Genomic DNA, 21,564 nt, shown 5'->3' with positions numbered 1-21,564 from the left:
GTTTTTAGGCAGCGCCTCGCCCCCCACCCCCCCCGGCTCGGCGCGGCCCGGGCAGGGGGCAGCGCCCCTCGGGGCGGCGCGGCCCGGCCCCACGTGCCCGGCGGGCGGCGGCGGTGCCGGCAGGCCCCGCGGCTCCCGCAGCCGCGCCGGCCCCAACATGGCGGACAGGAAGCGGCCCCAGCGCGGCGGAGAAGCTTCCAGCCGGGCCGGGGGAGGAGGAGGCGGAGGAGGAGGAGGAGGGCCCCGCCGCCGCCCCGCGAAGGTCACAGGCCCCGGCCCGCCGCCCGCCCCGACCTGCTCTCCGCTTCGGCGCCTCCTGGTGCTGCGGGCCGCCGTGCTTGTGCTCGTGCCGGAGCGGCGGCTTGGGCTGGGCTCGGCCGTCGGGCGGCGGCAGGTAGGCGCTCTGCGGGTGGTGGTGGTGGTGGCCGTAGTAGTAGTAATGGTGGTGATGGTGGTGGTGGGGCTGCTCCTCCATGGGGGGCGGCTGGCGGGGCCGGGCCGGGCTGGGCGCTCGCTGCTGGGCCGTGCGGCTCCGGCGCTGGGACGCGGCTGGCGCGGGGGAGGCAGCGGACTGGCAGCGCCCGCCCTGCAATCAGCGAGCCGCGCCGCCGCGACCGCCCCCCGCCCCGCCCCGCCCCGGCCGCCCGGCGGAAAAGGAAGCGCCGGCCGCCCGGCGGAGAGGCGAGGCGGTGCCGGGAGAGCCGGCCCGGCCATCGCGGTGCGGTGCGGCCCGGGCGGGCCCCGCCCGGCCGCCCCCTCCCGGGGGGAGGGGGGGGCAGCGGCAGGTGAAGCCGCGCAGCCGGAGACGGGGCCGCCTTGGGGCGGGTGGGCTTCGCGCCCCCTCCCCCCCGACGTGAAAACACGGCCGAGCCGGCAAAAGGGGCCATGCCGGAGCCATCTCCTTCCCCTGCCCTCGCCGCTGAGTCAGGCCTCGGAGCCTGGCGAGCAGCCCCGCGCCTTCGCTTCCACGGAAGCGGGGTGTTTCGTAACCCCGCTCCGCAGCCGGCTCCTGGGGAGGAGCGGCGTGTGTCCCCGCGGGCTTTCGCTGCAGGGTGGCCCGGGAGGAGGGCGGCTGCGGCGCAGCGAAGCCTCGTGTTACCGTAAACGAGCGGATAAACCGCGCCCCGCTGCCGAGCGGCGCAAGGCGGGGGGCTGCAGCAGGCAGGGGTTATGGGGATGGCGTCAAACGGGGCCACGCTGGAGGGGATTTGGGCAGGGGCGTGAAGCAGGAACACAGTCAACTGCCGGGTTTCCAGCCGCAGTCACGGAGAACGCGGGAGCAGCAGCAGCCTCGGAAAGACGCCGGGTTGAGCTGCAGAGGCTCCCGCGGCAGCCGGAGCCCCGGTCTGCTCCCGGGCTCCACCCGCAGCCCGCCCGACAGCAGCGCAGCCCGGGACAGACCCCGCCGCTCTCGGCCGAGCGTGGTGCACGTTCGGTACCGGCTCTGGTGAGGGAAAAGCAGGTTCCGACAACTCCTCCTGCCCGCTTCTGAGAGAAGCGCTGGAGATTTTGACTGATGCTTAACAAGAAGTCACGGTCAGGTTGTCGGAAAGCCTGAGAGCGGAAGGGGGAGACAACTTGAAACTTGTCAAAATTTGTAACATGTTTCATACCATTTCAAACCTCTGATAATCCCCGCTGGAGCACGTTCAGTGGGGAGCTTGGCAGCTCAACGACCTGAACTCCTGCCTCTGCTCTAAGCATGCTCTGCTGCAGGAGGAAAGGGCCAGCAAGATTTTCCCCTCAGACTGCCTCTCCGGCCAACGGCTCCCAGTTCCCTCCTCAACACTGAGGCAGAGTGCAAACAGACCCAAGGATTCTCCAGGGACACCCAGGCAGCGCTGAGACAAAGGGTTTTGATTTGAATGCAGTAAGGAACCGAGGCAGGAGTTAATTAGGAGGGTAGGAAAAGGGCAGAGAGGGATGGGGAGACCAGAGATTGGCACACACAGGCTGGAGTCAGAGGCAGAGTCCTGCTCTGAGTTATTCACTACTCCAGTGTGGTTAATTACCTCCAAATACTCACAGTGTGCACCACAGCAAACAGGGAGGAAGAGCGACAGAAGAAAATGTGACCATGTAATTAAAGACTGTTATAATTAACATGCACAAAAAGAAGAAACAGGCTGCACAGACAATCTTAAAAATAGTATTTCCTCGCTTCTCAGGGCTTGCACTTGCAGCTTTAATGCTGCAAGTGCATATAAAAACTATATAAAAGTTTTTTATATGCAAGTGCATATAAAAACATATAAAAACTATATGTTTTTAGTATTTTAATAAAGTAAACAAAATTAATAAAGTTCCCATGTCCAGAAAGCCCTATCAGACTTCTGCTCTGTTCTGCTGGGCACCAAACAAAAGACAGAGCCCTTGCCTAGAGATTTTACGGTTCCCAAGTTTTATTTCAACAGCACATAGTTGAAAGTTTCTGCCTCAAGCACAGCTTCCCACTCCACCCTCCTCTTTAATACATAGGAGGTAAAACTTTTCCTACCAGAAATACCAACTTCTACATAGAGAGGTTTTTTCCAAGATTTGAGTACCTGTGCCAAACGGGCCCAACGGTTTACATTTCTTTCAGCACAATGCAAAGCAATTTAAAATGCAGTGAAACTGTGAACTTTGGGCTTTACCCGTGCTCCCAGGAATAACGGTCCTTTCAAACGCTGACTCATAGGGTGACCTCATTGCTTAGGAGACAAGTCTTAAAATGAGGAGTCAGGCTTTAATCACAGTTGACATTTTATTGGTGGCTTGGAAGAATTTATTTTTAATATAAGGAGCTGGCTTGAAGACACAAACTTCAAAAGACTCTGCAGAAAGCAAACAATTATGGACAAATCAGCTCTGCACACACATATACTAGAAATCTAAATACAGAGGGTAGTGGGTTGTCTCTTCATGAAAGACAAAGCAACTATTTTGCCGCTTAGAAGTGTCATGTCAGTATTATGTTATCTAAAGCTTGCAAAAACAGATTTTAAAAAAATCCAAAATAATACAGCCTGGGGCCCATCACCTTCAGCAACACACCTAGTAAACGAAGCACAGGCACCGTGCTGCAGGCATCCCACACCATGAGGTGGCTAACTGCACACGTGTCTGCAAGGTGGGTCACCGCCCTGCTTAGCGCAGAGATGCATTTTAAAAGTACTACAAGTTCCAGCATGCAGTGCTGCACCATAGCCTGGTGTCTCCTACCTGCCGTGCTGGGACATGTAGTCTTCAGAAGCTATACTTTATGTTAATCCCATCGTTGGCACAGCGTTGCGCCAGTTACACTGCGTATTAATATTCAACAGTTCAGGATGTGTTCTCTGTGGAAAAGGGAAACCAGAGATTTCCGTGCCTCCTCATCTGCAGCAGTTTTCCTTCTTGCTGCTCTGAGTTTGGCAAGCCGGCAGGGTCTCATGCAAAGCAAAGAGGTAATTTTCCTTGGAATTCCACACCCAGTGCCAAGTATTCCCACATCCAGGCACAAAGTTGGGTGCAGCCAGCATAATTTCTAACTCAGTAATTTATTCAAAGCTTTATTTTGTAAAGCTTTGAAGTAGATGGCTTTTCAGAGAACCTGCCATTTAAAGCTGCAAAATGAAGGCAGCAAGGAATGAATCAGCTGCTACAGAAATCATGAGAAAGTTTTCCTGGAGAGTCTGACCCGAGATGAGTTTTGAATTCATATGAAAATGCAGTTAAACTGAGAAGCTATTCTAGTGATTTTCTAAGAACAAATAATTTCCCTTCAAAGGCAATCCTCTTTAAAGACACTACATTTAATTTCCACTAAGCATTTTCAGGTAAGTTAAAACTGAAACTATAAAATTAATCTGTGAAAAAAATGCTGGCTTTGTAATATTTCTTGTGTCTGTCTCCCATTTTAAGACTCAAAATTGGGAAACATCAAAATTACCATATTTATAGATATTGGGGAGAGCTCTTATACAAAGTATGTGTGGCATTTATTTACATTTTTTTGCCACAGTGTTTTCATTTATAGCAAGGGTTCAGACTTGCAAAATTCTCTATATTCAAACACATCCAACCTAACGAAGCACTCAAGCAGATGTTTAGTTCCAAGTATGTTTCTAACCGTACTATTCAAAACCTTGCCACGTTTGGCCCCTGAAATCTAATGTATTTCACTACAATGCAGTCATGGTTTACCAGTTGATATTCAAACGTTGGAGGAAGACTCAGATCTCAGAAGTAGTTTAGTCAAGATGGATGACAGGAGCGACAGCACTCCTTGCAGCCTTCTGCTTGACCAGGGTACAGCTATCCTCACAGAGCTCACAATACCAGCCTTCGCAATTATGTTCAGGTAAGGTGGAGCCTCTCCTTGACTCAATTTTTTTTTACTCTGCTATGTACATTATTTATAGGTACAAAGCTGGTCTCTTTAAAGACTTCTCTCTCTAGAGACAGCTTGATAGTAGACTTTGGGTTACAGGTCTTAAAAAGCAGGAAGGAAAAAAAAAAAAAGAAAAAAGGATTTAACCCCTAACTGAATTGCAGGATGGATACCATGGACGCTTATCTTTCCCATCCCTAACAATTTAAGCATTTCCACCTAATAGTGGCACATGGTGAATTAAGATGTTTTGCTTCTAAAAAACTTAACTTCCAAATGCCACAAGCACACTACATTAATCCTTCATTCACTCTCCAGAAAATTAAGGCAGCCCAGCACCAGAAATAACCATAGGGCATAGTTTTGTGAGACAGCAAAACTGAGGTAACTGCTAGCTGCTCCCGAAAGGGAAGGTCATCTCTCTCCCTCTGCCTGCCTCTGCCCTGCCCTTGCAGCAGGACTGGTACTTCTCTGAGCCCGTCTGAGAAATTAAACTAAAAGACAATTCTTCAGATGAAAAAGTGCACATTTTTATTCTGGTTAAGCTTCCTGAACTGTTTCACGGAGGAGCCAGACAAGTATTAATGCCCTTAAGAACGGGCTGTCACTACAGCAACTCAGGAGTTGCCTTCTATGGCCAACCCTGCTGCAGGGATGACCCCTTCTGGGAATCAGGCAGTGGGGACCCAGCTGGGGTTGCAGCCACTTAAGCCATCTAATTTTATTTTGCTCATATTTGTGAGTCAATCCCCTTGAGTGCCTGAAGAGGGATGGCGTGACCACCCTTCAAAGTGTTTTGAGCAAGCTGTAACAGAATGGCTGTAACCAGTGGGACTTCCTTCTGGTGGCTACATCCATTGTTTAGTAGGACTAGATCTGAGGAACATCCCCTGTTGTAAACACACTGAAGTGTTCACACAGGCATGAGTAACATCTGCTGCCCATATCTGCATGAAAAATTGTTTACTAGAGTGCAATCATATAAACTGGAGGCAGCTTCTTGGACACATATAAGAAGCAGCACAGGAGGCAGGCTAGCAGGTTGGCCTCAGCCAAGTCTCTCATCTTTACTTGTCTGGGATTTCAAAGAATCCTGGCTCTGGGCTTTCAGACAGTTCTGGATCTCCTCCTGCTTATAGGGAAACAAAACCCCCATTTTTAAAAAGGGAAAAAAGGAAGACCCGGGGAACTACAGGCCAGTCAGTCTCACCTCTGTGCCCAGCGAGATCATAGAGCAGATCCTCCTGGAAACTAGGCTAAGGCACATGGAAAATAAGGAGGTTATTGGTGACAGCCGACGTGGCTTCACTAAGGGCAAATCATGCCTGACAAATTTGGTGGCCTTCTACGACAGGGTTACAGCATTGGTGGATAAGGGAAGAGCAACTGACATCATCTACCTGGACTTGCGCAAAGCATTTGACACTGTCCTGCACAACATCCTTCTCTAAATTGGAGAGACATGGATTTGATGGATGGACCGCTCAGTGGAAAAGGAATTGGCTGGATGGTCGCACTCAAAGAGTTGTGGTCAATGGCTCCACGTCCAAGTGGAGACCAGTGACGAGTGGTGTTCCTCAGGGGTTGGTACTGGGAATGGTGCTGTTTAACATCTTTCTTGACAACACGAACAGTGGGATCGAGAGCACCCTCAGCAAGTTTGCTGATGACACCGAGCTGTGTGGTGCGGTTGACACGCTGGAGGGAAGGGGTGCCATGCAGAGGGACCTTGACAGGATTGAGGTGGGCCAATGCAAACCTCATGAAGTTCAACAAGGCCAAGTGCAAGGTCCTGCACATGGGTCAGGGCAATCCCAAGCACAAATACAGGCTGGGCAGAGAATGGATTGAGAGCAGCCCTAAGGAGAAGGACTTGGGCGTGCTGGTTGATGAGAAGCTCAACATGACCCAGCAATGTGCATCTGCAGCCCAGAAAGCCAACCGTATCCTGGGCTGCATCAAAAGAAGTGTGATCAGCAGGTCAAGGGAAGTGATTCTCCCCCTCTACTCCACTCTCCTGAGACCCCACCTGGAGCACTGCATCCAGCTCTGGGGCCCCCAACATAAGGACATGGACCTGTTGGAGCAAGTCCAGAGGAGGGCTGTGAAGATGATCAGAGGGCTGGAGCACCTCTCCTACAAAGACAAGCTGAGAGACTTGGGGTTGTTCAGCCTGGAGAAGAGAAGGCTCTGGGTAGACCTTATAGCAGCCTGCCAGTACCTGAAGGGGCCTACAGGAAAGCTGGAGAGGGCCTTTTTACAAGGGCATGTAGTGATAGGACAAGGGGTAATGGCTTTAAACTGAAAGAGGGTAGATTTAGATTAGATAGAAGGAAGAAATTTTTCACTCTGAGGGTGGTGAGGCACTGGAACAGGTTGCCCAGAGAAGTTGTGGATGCCCCATCCCTGGAAGTGTTCAAGGACAGGTTGGATGGGGCTTTGAGCAACCTGGTCTAGTGGAAAGTGTCCCTGCCCATGGCAGGGGGGTTGGAACTAGATGGTCTTTAAGATCCCTTCCAACCCAAACTGTTTATGATTCTATGATTCCTAGGATCATCACAGGGACCACAGAGAAATCCACACAATCACCTTCCAAGATGCTCTTGCAAAAACTGCCCTGCTGTTAGGACCTGATGCACAGGCAGTCTAGCCTGACTTACATGGGGAATTGTATCACTCACTGCTTGCAGTAGACTTTGACCTCTGGAAGACAAATGAGAAAGAGCTCGATCCACAAATCCCAGGCACTTTTTATCTTCTTATACAACACAACAGTCACAAGGTCGCTAGTCACTTACATTTCATTCTCCTTGCATTTGGATACCAAGCACGTATTATTTTGAAACAGGGATTTTTTAATTATTATTTTTTAAAGATGCATTGGGTATGTCTGCATCTGGCATGTGGGGACTTAAATACTTGTGTTTGGACTCAGGGTCTCCAACCTAACAATGCCCAGCATTGGCAGAACGTTGACTCTGGAAGGGTTATTATTTGGGTTATTACTACGATGGCTGTTTCATTATGTGACACAAGGCAATGACGGTTGACTACAAGATTAGGGATTGAGAAGAGCCCTTGTCTGAAGGAAAATTAAAAAGACTGGGACCATTCTCCTCAGAGAGAGTGAATAAAAAAAGTCCACAGTGAAGTCATTACAGAATGCATAGCCTGGAGACAGCAGTTTGAGAACTTTTGTTCACCTTATCTCAAAACATAGGAACACAAGAACATGAAGGGGAAAAAAAAAGGTAAATTAAAAGATAAGCAATGACATTTTAATACTTTGCATAAAATATATATGGAATTCACTGACATGCAATGTTGTGAAGAACAAGGTGTTATTAGTATTCTAAAAGGATGGGCATAATTCAGCTAAAAGTAAATATTTAACATCTAAAACAGAGGTTTTAGAAGGATTATTACCTATCATTCTTCAGGGCACAAGTGAGCTTCTACTTCTTAGCATTTAAGAGGAGATTTCTGCTAGGTATGCAGCAACTGGAGAGCTCAAATAGAAGTGGGGGGCAGAATTTACTCATAATAAAACGATCTACTCCAAAGAACTCATGAACTGAATATAAAGAAGACAGATGATGGCTCTAGCTAGACAGGGAGGAAAACGCAAGGCACTGGAGACCAGTAATGACTGGCAAGGCAAGCCGTGGTCACTGTGTAGCAGATGCCTGTTAATATCTAGATTCCATAGAGGGGTTCTTGCATCCTCAACTTAATGGATCTATGCTCCAATTTATAAAATTCAGGTATTTTAGTTAGTAAATGACAGCACTGCAGAAGACAGTCAAAGGCTCTCACCTCATCTTTAGCCCTAATTCCTTATCTGGGAATCTGGTCCACAGTGCCACTCTTGTTCTCCCACACAGTTTCTTTACTTCACTGCTTACCTACTCGTGAGAACTGAATTAAAGGACAAAGGCTATTGTTTGCAGCAAAGGGTTTGTGGAACAGCTATTCTAGCACAGCTCCCCAGGTGGAGATACAGTTCATATAGGCAAAAGAACTCACTAAACCATGTCCTTAAAAGGCAAACTACACCATCAGAATAAATCATCTCTACATCTTTGGTTTTTGCATGCCATCATTGCTGCAGGGTTAAGTCTGGGATTTTTACATTCCAACCTGCATAACTATCCTGGCAAGACTAGTAGTTCCTTGACCAGGAAGACAAGATGGACCAGGAAACAAACCAAAAAAACACCACAAAAGAAAAAAAGAAGAGCTTGTTTTGTTTTCTTAACAAACTGCTGCTTTTTTGTACATGTTGAAAGAGAAGCACGAACGAGTGAGCCATGAGCACTGGCTGTTAACAATGGGAAGGGGACTGTGTCCAGAAGTCACCTCTGGGGTGGAGAACAGCAGCTGAATAGCAGTACGTAGCAACCCTTACAAAAAAGTTTATTTACTACATGTATGGAACAAGACTATTGGGTCCTAATGAAGCTACAGTGAAACACAAGTAAAATCTAAAGATGTAACATAAACAACTCATCTAGAATTGATCCAGAATTCTAAATATAAGACCCCCACTCTACAGGAAAGTAGCCTAGGAATTCATACACCAAGTCCAATTAATAATATTCATTCTTCATTATGATCTTTACACTGCAATAGATCTCATGTCGGCCCCAGGAAAGGATATGAGTCAATCCTTGACTAACTAGCTCTGATTCACTAAGGAACCAACATATATATAAAAATCACTCAAGATTAAAAAATGCTAAGGTTTGCCTTACTGATAATTTGTCTAATGGCTGCTAAGATTGGAGTAATAGGAGAGAGATGAGAGAGAACAGCACTACATTGCTATGGAAACTAGAATTTTCAAAATAAATACCTTTGCAGAACTGAGGTTGCAGATCTAAAATAATCCATACTGTTTTCGATGTTCCCTCCCTTTGCCACGAGATCCATCCAGGCTGACCAGCCAGGCATAGGCAAAATGCTTGCATGCAGCGATGTACGATATCCCATGGCTCATGTTGCTTATTCAAGTGCGGGTATGGGCCCTGAATAGAAACCTCAGCGTTTGGTCTGTTACCTGTACAATTTTGGGAGCCTTCCTGCCTTGCAGCCAGTCTGGCCAGGCCAATGCAAAATGAATCCAAAACCACTTGAGGCAGGAAGTGTTACCTTTATCTCACTACACTGATAATCCCAAATATTTGCAGAGTCCTTTTTTTTTTTTTTTATTTTAAGTGAACTAAAACAACACAATATATAAAGCTTTGTGAAGTTCTGATTCCCTTACTCACACTAGGAAACTCCTTACCCTGCAAATGGCTCCACTGCAGTTACCGTTCAGGGTATCCAGTCCTTTGCTCCCTGTTAGTCCCATTTTGGAAAGACAGTTGGTAACTTCCCCACTTGCGCCTGGACAAAGGGTTCTCATTTTAGACACACACGTACCTCCACACCACACCGACCTAGTACCATCTCACCGATTGCTGCTGTAAACAAGCCTAGGCTCTAGAAATGCTGACTCACAGTGCTAAGACTATGGAAAATATTTCGAGTTGCTAAAGAAGTGAAGCCCGGCAGGTTTCCTGCCCTTCCTCCTTATCTGTGAGCCCCTTGCCATGAGAAGCTGTAATGAAAGACCTTGCCTCCTGAGAGGAGGCAAAGAGTAGGTACTTGCTTCCTAAAGATAGCCCAGATTCCTTTGAATTCCCCGTTGCTAGCTAGTAATTGCAGGCAGGGGAAGAAAACCCCCAGTGCTTACAACCACAGGGCTACAGATGTTGAGAGATGAATGGCTCCTGGGTAGGCTCTCTTGCCTAATGCAGCATTGCTCACTTCAGTGCACTTCCTGGGACATAGTCAAGTTCCTTTAAAATGCCTCGGTATCTGCTATGGAAGGCTATTCTTTACCTAGAGACTTTACTGAACCGGATTTAGCTCTGATTCCTGCCTTCAGCACAGCTGGGTCAGTGCAGACAGGCAAATCACTATTTGCTTTGGGAGGGTTTGCCACCAATCGAGACACAGGCAAGCAGCACTGGGTGCAAATTATGGTTTACTGCAGGCATGCCAGCACAGGCAAGGAGAGGGACCTGTGCTGACACTGAACTGCAGAGATGGTGTAGAGCAGTGTGGGGAGATCGCTGCTATCTAGATGGGAGCCAGTCTGGGTGCATTCTGCCTGTGTTAGCACACTGCTGCGCCCAAACTAATCGGACCTGGATTTTATCCAAATGACAAGCTGACTGCCCACCACGTCAACAGCCTGTTTTCCCCACTGGGAAATGACCTCCTGTTGCAAAAGGCAGAATATTTGGGGAAACAACAAAGTTTTATACCCACACGATTCACGTGGCAAATAACTCCAGAAAGCCTAGGAAGCACGGAGCCTTTATGACTGGCTGGGACGGGCAGGTTGCTGAGCTGCCTCCTCCTCCTCCCATTACCTATGCAGCTCATTTGCAAAGAAGCAGAGGCTGATGAGCTACATTTGCAAGCTGGGCAGGGCAGACCAGGGAGCGACTCTCACTGAAGGGAAGGAGCAGGCTGTGGGGAGAGTTGTATTGCAGTGGTCAGAAATGACTGTGCTAAATGGTCCTGGGAGTGGTATTGAGTTGATTTTACCTATAACCTATTCTAACTAGAGTCTGCAATCAAGGTGGCCTGTAGCTTCAAAATGCACTAGAAGCACACAGCTAGGGACGCAGAGCTTCCTTTTTTTTATTGGCAGCTGACTTTCAGCTCAGCTTAGCTACACATCAAATGAAATCCTTAGCAAGCTGATCTTGCCCAGAATTCTCTCCATACTTGTCAGTTTGGAGATGTGTTTGGCTGAAGTCTCTCCCTTTCAAGGCAACAGGAGCCATTTTGCATAGGTGGAGACTGGGGCTGGTCCTACAAGGCTCTCACAGTAGTGTAAGAGAACAGTAACTAGAGTGCTTTTGCCCTATTTATAGTGCTTACTCAAAGCAAACCTGAGCTGTCATTCATCTCGGATAACCACTGTTACAATGAAGGTGGCTCAGTGCGAAGATGGCCCTATATGAAGAATAGATCGGATCATAAATGCAGAACAGCTGCTTAAGCAGAATGCAAGGAAAAGAAGCAACGATGTTGCTGGGCAGAGAAAAGCGTTGCAAGAGCTTACAGATAGCCTCCTTTCTCCAAAGGCACATGCGCACTGCTATCATTCAGTCACATTTCTCTCAAGCTTCCTGGTAGCAGCATCAGCAAGTGCGTTCCGTCACATCTGACTGGCTACAGGACTCTCTCTCCTCGTCTGACAGTAATGACCTGGCCTCAATTTTTCACAATTTTGTCACCTCCTTCCTCTCTTTCAGCACCATAAAAATCACCAGGCATGAAAACTGCAGCACAAAGGAAATTCTCGCTAGCACAGCCTGCTGCAGTACACTTCCCTCAGCAACACAGGCGACTGCAGGCATGGCATAACCTACATTAGATTCCCGTAACGTTTCAAATCAGGCACTTAACTTCCAAACTTGGCTGAGGCTTCTCTCCATGGCCAGACTTAGTATATACACAACAGAGACTAAAACTCTGAGGATCATGGTGAGCAGCTTTGCTCCTTTGGTAAAATGTTATGCTTTACAACAACAGACAATTCAACCCCATAAAAACATCCTTTTTTTGGCCCAAGAACAAATATTGAAATCCCCCTAGAACTAAGGGCCTTCCAGATTTCTCCAAATGCAAACTGCACTGTAAAAGATCAACTCTCTGGTTGAATGGCTACAGCAAAACACACTGGACATTGCCACAGCCATGGCCTCCAATCTGCCACTGGCCAGAGGTGATGTCATGGGCTGTGTTCCCTGTCTGGAAATGAGGAGCAAGAAACAGGCTGCTGTAGGCTGGCTGGCCAGTCCAGTGACACATCCTGACACGGGCCACAACGAGACAGAAATGGGCAGACTGATGCCTCTTAAACATCATGGAAATAAAACCCCAGGGAGAAGTTGTCTGTGCAAAGTATCATGGTCAGCGGCAGAGGGTCTGCCCAGGCCTTTGATGGTTTTGTCCATCTCTCTTGCTGCACCTCCTTAGTCCTTTCCCACCCCTTATCACCTCTCTTTCCTCAAGGCTGCTTAGCTAATTAAACTGCTGCTGTTCCCCCTTTGTTTACCCAGTTCTACCTGCACTGAACAGCAGCAAGAGTGCTCTCCCACTGATGTCACCACTACCTTTAAGAAAAAAGCTGACCTGCAAGCTATTTTTAGCCACATTTAAAGTTGTGGAGCTATTTTGGTCACATCTCTGTACTGTAAACTGCAGGACGCTGACAGGCTCTATGTTTGCCTAGGGCAACAGGGGCTTTAACTGTGAACGAGGACAGCTTGTGACTTTGCACTAAGGCTTCTCTGCCCTTCCTATGCCATAGGACTCTACACCAAGATTTGATTTCTCATCATTTTAGAAAAGAGCAACACACATCTTCCTGAATTCTGCTGGGATACCAGAGGCTCTGTAGGGCCTTTGCACTGCTGTCCTCTAGCCTTCAGTTTCTAGGTCTGCAGAAGGTGCTACTTATTTCGTGGGCTCCCTCACTCCCATTTGCCTCACTCACTAGGAGGAGACAGGTGCAATTATGAGTCCACAAAGACATCGGACAAGATTTTATCAATCTTTCTTTGCATCAGACCTTTGCAAAAGATCAATAAACATTATGCTAGTGCCTGCTGAGAAGTCGGGTGCATGTAACTCTGTGGAAGTAGAAGGAAGAGCAGAAAGGAACCATTTGCACAGCAACATGTTGTTCCGAATACCAACTAATGCCTGGGAGCTCTGGGGTACATCCAGGGCATCAGGTGCCTGGTCTAGACAGTTGTTTTCTCTAGAGTGCCCAAGGGTTGGTTGCCAAGTTTGCTGGGGCTATGTAGCAGGTGCAAAGCACAGGCAGAGTAGAAGCCAAAGCAACTGGATTTCATAGAATTAAACCCATAGATACAAAAGGAAGCTTGAAGGATAGGAAATATGAGGTAAATGAGAGGAGAGAAAAGAAAATACTGAAACTGGTATCTCTAGGACAGGGACAGATGAGTCAGATCTATAAAGGAGGAACAAGGGAGTAACTGTATATGCAAGTTTTTGAACAGCTGTCAGCCATCCCTCCCCAGAAAACTCCTCTTAGGACTACCGTTGTCTTCAGCTATAGTGCATGTTTTCCTAAGACACTTCAGATAGATGTTAATACCACTGTCCTGTTTGGGGCAAGCCTCTCATGTTGCAAGAGGAACCAGAATTTCATCAAGTCAAATTTCAAAGTCCATCTCATGATCTCATGTATTTTTTCCCTCAACTTTCTTCTAAAGGTTCTTCCTTAAGAGTTCTCACACTAAAACCTACATCCTGCTCCTGAGGTGAGCCACTCCTTACTCTACTGACGCAACTTGCACCTGTTTTCATGAGTCAGCACAACCCACATCTCTCCTCCACAGCAGGATCACCGCCTGCTAACAGGATGGACTGTCCCAGGCAAACACTGGCAACCTGCTGCAAACAAAGATTTGATTTACAGAGCATCACTGTATTTCACTGGGTATTTCAGCAGAAGGAGCTGCTTTAACTCATTTGGTCCCAGGCAAGCATTAATCTGTCCGTGTTATATACGTTACAATCTTCATGCCAGTGAAATCAGCTGACCATTAACTAATATTTTATGTAAATTAAATGTTAATATGCAATAATTAATATAATATGTAAATTTCAATTGGTTTAGTAAGAATTTAACTTTTTAGTCAATAGATGGAAGTGGCATGGACAGAATAATACTGTTTAATATGATGTTATTTTAGCAGGCCAGAACGGAACTGCCGCAGTTCACATCAGCCAGAGAGATGTGTCCAGCAGCAGTATGTCAAGACCTGTTGGGTCAAAAAACTCAATGAAGTGTTTTGTGTTTCAGCTTCCCCCAGAGCTATGCACAAGACTAGCAGTAAGCGTTACATAGTGAAAACATTTTGGCGAGATGAAATAACATAGCAACGTGTTGCATTCTTTCCCTGCTGAGCTTCAGCAGCCTTGCTTTGGGACACTGCATAAGCAGGATAACAAACACAGCATGACAAGAGTGTCTGACAGAACAGGCAGAACAGATAACCTGTCAGCTCCTGCATGGTGGACCCATGCTCCTGCTAGCAGAGCTTTGCCAGCGTAGGGAGTTAACTAGTTTAACTTTCATCACCTGTCTAGACCCTTTCATCCATTTTCACAGAATTTACTTTCCTGTGAGAGCATTACTGGAATCATCACTTGTCTCCACCAATTATTTAATGAAGACATCATATCGCCATCTCCACAATGCAGATATTTTACTAGTAAATATAAAGAAAATGCATTTTTAAATATTCCTACACCTGTTCCATTCTCTGGTATGGAAACAGCAGGCGTACAGTAACAAATCACAGGCAGCTCGCCCCACAGACGTAGTCAGAGGTCGTCCACCAATTGTGTGGATCCAGACGAGCGCACATAATATGCTTTAGCTGACAACTGCAATTGTTCAAAGTCTCCTCTAGGGAGTGCAGTCGTAAAGGAAGAAATGAAAACTGCAGCACACATGCCAGCTGGTAATCGGTGACTCAGGATATTCAGGCAGTCACAAATGGTGTCTGTCCATTTCCAGCTGAACACAGGGAGCAGCAATGAGGTTTGAGCCTGATGTAAGAGCATGATTCTACTAGAACCCGAGGTATGCTTTAGTACGTGAAAGAAAAGTCTGCCAATATACTAAAAATCAAGATGTAAATCAAGCAATAGGACTTCAAATAACTGGATCAATCATTTAACGCCACACACCCATAGCTGAATGCAGTGTGGACAGCACCACTATGGGGCTTCTGTCTCTTGCCCACCAGTATATCATGCTTCATATCCATCAGATCATCCAGGGAAGGCATGCTCAGTCTCAAAACATCATTTAGGCCTTGGCTTCTGTGCCAAGAACAGCAAAGACACATTCATTTCTAGAACTAGCTGTATTTTATATGTATGTGCACATCTCTGTACCAGAAACTGGGCAGAGCCATCAACTTATTTCACCCTGGAATCACAAAACAGCTAAGCAGATAGTATCCGGCTGATCTTTGTGGTAAGGAATCATGGATGTAAAGGCATAAGGTTGCCTATTTCCTCCTTACAAATCGCATGCATGCCTCAACTCTATGACCTTCTACGCCTTCCTTAAAGAAGCACCAGAACATAAAATGAATCCGCTCAGAACAGGATCTTTGCCCCCCAAAAATAAAATCCATGTTCCCAGTCTCAAGAAAAAAAATTTAAGGAATGCAGAAATCATACTACCGTCTACCTGAGGCAACGGGTAAGATGGCAACAAACTCACCAGGTAGGAGTCTGGATAGGAAGAGCAGGTCTGCAGCAGGGACATAACTACGTTCAGACAGGTGCCAGGGTCCATCCCACAGCGCAGCAGAGGACGCAGTGAATTCTGCAAAGTTATTGACTGCTTTGTGACAAAGCAGCTCTATTGCATTTCCTAAGGATGGTCCCTTAGTGTCGCCAGGACAGCACACCTTTAGTAGCAGGGTGTCCTTCTGTCCTGCCATACCAGACACTCTTACTTTTCTAAGCAAGTGCTACATAAGAAGCTTCTGTCACAATAATTAGGGATTGCACAGTGATCCACTGAGGCAGAGATCTCTTGCAAGATCCTTGCTCTCTCACAGGGTGCCAGGCTCTGGGTTCCTCAGTGGAGCCAGTGAGGAGCAGCAGCTTTGAGGACAGCGGGTTTTGGAAGCCAAGAGGCAGCAACCATTGCTGCTTATGGATAAAGCTGCCAGGCTAGCACAGACAACTTTGCAACATACAGAAATTACCTATAGCAAAACAGGAAGACATTCACATATCCTAAGGACAGCAACTGGACCAGTGGCCAGGGATTTCGCTTTCAGCCAGGCGACCAAGTACCAGCAGACACCTGTGGAGCAATGCCAGCCTTGTGCTTTTGGAGACTAAAAGTTCCCTCTGTAGCAGGTGAGAGGACCATAGCTTCTGCTGAGTCTGTTACTAGATGTGGGTTCTGCAATTAAAATGCCAGCAGCTGGCTCAATTTAGACTGAGCAGCATTGCTAGTATCTGCTACTGTGTAACAGCCCATGGGAAGGAGGTAGAGGCATTGAGCACAAGCTTCATGTTTACTCAGCAAGCACCAGCTGAAGCAAACCATCTGATTTCTAAACTCCCCTTGCCTCCCACTTTTTATCTCATCATCACACTACATATCTAAGCTACACGTGTAAGGTACCACAAGCTAATTCACTCATCCACTCCCTTTATTATAGCCCCCTTGCTGTTTTCTCACCTCTCTCAACCAGCATACCAGAAGCCCTATGTACTGACATAGGAGAAAAAAAAAAAAAAAAAGAGAAAAAGCCTCTAGAAGCTGTGATAAATAAAAAGGAACCATCAGCTCTGTCTTGCCCTTGCAAATAACAGAGCATCTCTTCCCTGACCTGTCCCATCCACTCTTAAGTTTTCCCACCAGCATTGATGTCTATTGCTGTCTTGAATAGTTACAGGTGCTTTTTAATAGAAGCATGGGAAAGGCAGACTTAGCATTAAGAGATCCTCAGAAATCTGTAAGAATATTTCTGGTGAGGGCACATCTGATTTCTAGGGGGAATGTTTATGATGTATGCATTATCACAGCCTTAGAACTTCATTTTCCACCTATTTAGGATTCCCACACTGGATTACAACCTGCCTTCACATATGAGATGTTGAAGCTTTCAATGAGGTCACACCAGACTCTGACAAGCACTGATGGGTGAGTCATGCTGCAGTAGCCAGAGATACTAGCAACAGATTTGTTAATCTGTATGCAGTCTAACTCTTTTTCTGGTCTAGAATCTTATTCAAGAGCGGAACACAATGTCTCAGAGATAGGTGACTGCAGAATTGCTGAAGAGCAAGGCCACATTTTCACAACTGTTTTACAGATTATAATAAGAATCAGTTCCTGGGAGTACGTTTACAAGGCAAAATGTGTTGTTTTACCTATAAAATGGACGATCAAGATCCAGATGGGGTCAACAGCGGAGCTGTTCATTGCAGATCACTGGAAAAGCCACCATGCTAATAAGGAATCTAGGGGTTCTCAGAAGAGTTCCACCAACTCTTGCTCCAGCAGTTGAAATCATCCTCCTCAGCAAGCTGCTCTTATAGAGGCTACATCCCCATACCAGGGTCAGCAGGTGTAAATACACCTCTGTACAGCAGCCAATCTAGCACAAAGGCCGGTGTAGTAACAGGATTGTTAGGTTCAGGTTTGAGCTAAGACATCTAACCATAACCCAGCAGGGTCAGGCACAGAACAAACTCCTCTGCTGGCTCTGCTACAGGAGGGGAAACCTGTGGAGAAGGACTAGACCAGGCAACAGCAACATCCTGAACCACCACAGCAAAATTCAGTGGAGCTTGCCCATGAAAACTTTGGAAGTATGGCAACAGGGACACAGAAAACCATGGAACAAGTGAGATATGGGGACCGAGTGCACGACAGCGGAAAAAGTTTCTTCATTTTGGCTAAACTACTGGACAGCCAGGAAAAAGAACCAATCAGAAAGGGAAGAGGCAAAGCAAATCTAAAAGAAATTCTGTAGAGGGAGAACAAAGAAACAAGGTGCTGTTGTAGTCTCATTGCTGCAAAGCTAAATTAAGCTTCCCAAGTCAAGCAGAGAAATAATTGTTTAAGACTTCTATTCAGAAGACAGTGCGAGCAGCAAATGCCAGTGGGACAACTAACAAAAGGTATCTTCTCACAGAGAAAGAAAACCACCTGGAGATTGCGTAACTATAATGAGTTTCCTCCCAGTTTCACATTATTAGTCACCTTTCACCCTTCTCTGCCAAGGCCTCTTCTTACCCATCCATCCAAGGACCAGAGCCAAGACACAAGCCTTTCCTGTGCTGCTTCTTTCTGTCAGTCACTCTTCAAGGTCAAGGCCTTCACAATACTGATCCCTGCTGCCCATTCCAGCCATTCTGAATCAACTCCAGAGTAAAAACCCTCTTCAGCCCTGCTATTGGGAAAAGATCCAAGATACCTGAACAGACCCTCCTTATACTCAGTTGTCATGGCCTGGAAAAACAGTTAGTTTTTGGACCAACACATTTTGATTTTGCCGTTAAAAGGGAGTCAAGAACATTGTTAGCTACAACTGTGTTTAAGAAACACCCCACTTGTCTTTAAGCATCCAATCTGATATATCAAAGTGCAATGCATCTTGTTGTGCTGTATTGGTCACAATACATTGTACTGATACTCTGGAAGTACTTCCTAGCATCGGTTCATCTGGCACGTATGTTATAAGCTATGTATAAAAAACGTACCTGAAAAATGACAGCTTAATCAGCTTATTGTTATTCTCTTGCAAAGAAGGGTAAAAAGAATTCCTGGGTGTCCCTGGGCAACATATATTACAGAAGACCCTGAAAATAATCAGAGGAAATATACATCTGGCACAAAGAGAATTTTTTTCAAGTTCTGAAAATATTTCAAAGCAAAACCATTGCAAAGATTAATCGAGGAGCCCTCTCCAGCAGAAGACATGCCTACCTAGAGTTCCTTGGAAACCTGTTTGACACAGGTGGAAATGACCTACTGGCATTTATTTGTAATTGCCCAGCATGGCAGTTGCTGAGGAAGGAAAAGCTGTTGAGTCACACTGCAAGCCACTTTTCCACTTTTGTCTGGTTGCCCAGAGGGTAGAGTGGAACAGTCAGAAGGCCGAGATTCTGTTTGTGCCTCTGACACTGATTTCCCATATGACCTTGGTAAGTACTATTTCTTCTTGTGCCACCGTTTCCCCATTTCTTAATAGATAAAACCACTCCCTTGACTCATGGGACAATCATAAATGCCCAGCAAGGAACACATTTGTTTATCTAATAAAAGGTAAGAGAGAAGAGTGAAGTATTATTGTTTTCATATAATACAAAAGTGGTTATGTAATAACATCAGTATTGCTTCATTTTTGTCATTACGACATAAACTGTCAGAGGGATACTGTCTGACATGGTATCTTCATCCCAGCAAATGTACTGAAGTGTTTACCTCATTGATACAAAACCAGATTACAACAATCTGGAAGACGCTACCTCGTTTATTTTGACCAGCCTTTCTCTAGAACATGTTTTTCCTGTATAACCTTGTAACCCATAATAATGGCCCAAACTACACTGTAGGAATGACTGCAGGTTTCATGAGCTAGTAAAAGCAAAACAATTCCTCACTTGTGCATTTCACAAATAGTCACAGACTAAAACACACAAGTGCTTATCTTTTCCGCAAACCAAGAACAAGCTGCAAGTTAGGTTCTACATCAGTACATAATACATGCAAAGAACACATTCTAAAAATCTCAGTGCCATGAAAGAATTAAAAAAACTCCGTAATCTGGCTAAATTACATTCTGCTTGCATGACGACAAATTTCCTAAAAGAAAAGCATTGGCAACTGCAGTTCATAACTGCTATCGTAATTAATAACCAAATTTCATTGGTTCAAGTTCTACAATTTATTCTAAAACTTACAATTGTTCACTTAAAAAAGGTCAGATTAAAGCAGCATGTGGACTGAAGGCTAAGGAAGGTATGACTGTGATTACAGCAGCCGGGACCCTGCCATAATCACACTCTTATCTTTCTTATCTACTGAAAGTATTTATAAAGCAATGATTACTGTACTAGGCCCCATCACTCCTCTGAGTGAGTTCTGAACCAGCACCTTCGTGTTGCTGTAAGAAGTTTATACTGCTAGAGGTGTTGTCATTCTGCTGAGACAGAAAGCCAAGCTTCTCATCACTTAAAGTCATTAAAAAAAATAAACTATGACACTTCTAAAGAAGTAGGGGTGTTAACCCCAATGTCCTGGCCAAATTCCCAGCTTGAGTAATTACAATTTGCCTTGAATAAATTCTTGCCACAGTTTCCGTTGGACATAGTATTGTTCTCTACTTCCTCTCCTACAGTATTACAGAGTGCTGATGCATGCTCTTAAAGGTCCTGTCTACAGTGGAATGTCGTGCGGGTCTACCCCAGGACCAGCTCTGCAGCAGAACATTGGGAACAACGTGTTGAAACCAGTTCTGCCTGTCAGCTGAACCGCTAGGCAATTTGTAATTTTTATTTATTGATGTTCTGGCACCTCCTTCAGATGGAATTAACTTTGGTTATAGCTATCTGATAGATAGCCTGGTGCAAATGCCAGATGCAGAGATACATAAACCTGTTTATAGTTCTTCTTTAAATGAACTTACATTTGCATCAGGAAATTAGCAAACTAAGCTAAACTAATTTAACTTTCTAGATGTCTACTATCATCATCTGAGAAGGTAGCAAGAGCATGCCTAATAGCACAGGCCTAGAAAAGCAAGCTAAATGTGTCCATTTAGTTTAGCTGGCGACAATAAACTTCATAGTTTTCATATTATCTGTTCCTTCAGAATTTCAGCAGACTTTTTCTAACCTGGTGGTCCACAGATGATACTGTTTATTTTTGAAGCAGTCACTGAACACATATCAAATGCAGACCTAGTATTTTAAGTAAAATACTTGATAATTAATGGTAAGGAATTATTCACATTTTTCTGCAGCCACCATTAGAGACTAAGGATTTTTACACATATAAAAAGACAGCGATAGCTCTAGGTAACACAAAGAACTGAGGCCCAGACTCTCTGCTAGTCTTTGCTGGGTTAGCTCCACAGACCTCAGTAACTGAAGCTTTTACTCTCATAATTCATGAACTTTAAAGGCAATTTGTCTGGAGGAAGAAGTACAAGATCAAGATTCAGAAGAACCTGATTCTCAATTCCACCTTATGACCCCATGGGCAGATCACTCTTACTGCTCCATTTAGTTCTCCCATCTGCAAAAGCAAATGATACTAATTTGACAAAACAAGAATGAATTTGTATTGATAGGCCATGCTGAGCAGATTTGTGTTAAACACCATTGTTCTAACATTTAAAAATACAAATATTTACCTTTCAAGCATGTCCTTAATTTCCTCAGAAGCATGCCTCCAAACCCATATTATTTTAGAAGACAGAAACTGTAGTTTCAGAAAGTGGATGGTTTTATTTTTGTGCCATTACAAAAATGCCTTTTAACTTGTCAAAGATATGCTACAAATATCTTTGGCAGATGAATGAAACCAAGTTTCCTGTCATAGCTGCCAACTTCAAGGT

General features: G+C 45.7%; 1 protein-coding gene and 1 long non-coding RNA gene across 8 annotated transcripts in view; one reads left to right on the top strand and one right to left on the bottom strand.

Moving 5' to 3' along the window:
* NUFIP2 (nuclear FMR1 interacting protein 2) overlaps positions 1-21,564 on the bottom strand; it is a 45,281-nt gene that overhangs the window by 22,589 nt on the left and 1,128 nt on the right. For 2 of the 6 annotated variants that reach the window (XM_075518007.1, XM_075518008.1), the window contains exon 1: positions 295-593. The exons of 3 other annotated variants lie outside the window; for them this stretch is intronic. In XM_075518007.1, coding sequence (XP_075374122.1) covers positions 295-475 — 181 coding nt within the window. In that variant the 5' untranslated portion in view covers positions 476-593. Of the gene's footprint in view, positions 1-294; positions 594-21,564 lie in introns of those variants that run through there. One more of the 6 variants, XM_075518006.1, reaches the window with a different exon arrangement.
* Positions 4,160-20,988, top strand: LOC142417390 (uncharacterized). Of its 2 annotated transcripts, XR_012777978.1 has the most exons (4): positions 4,160-4,324; positions 17,050-17,138; positions 17,219-19,147; positions 20,344-20,988. It is a non-coding gene; the product is annotated as an uncharacterized LOC142417390 (long non-coding RNA). The 2 variants fall into 2 exon arrangements; XR_012777977.1 differs by lacking the exon at positions 20,344-20,988 and having other exon boundaries at positions 17,219-19,621.

This window comes from Mycteria americana, chromosome 15 (genome assembly GCF_035582795.1).
Source record: "Mycteria americana isolate JAX WOST 10 ecotype Jacksonville Zoo and Gardens chromosome 15, USCA_MyAme_1.0, whole genome shotgun sequence".
Taxonomy (NCBI): Eukaryota; Metazoa; Chordata; class Aves; order Ciconiiformes; family Ciconiidae; genus Mycteria; species Mycteria americana.
This window is presented reverse-complemented; position numbering and strand designations above follow the sequence as displayed.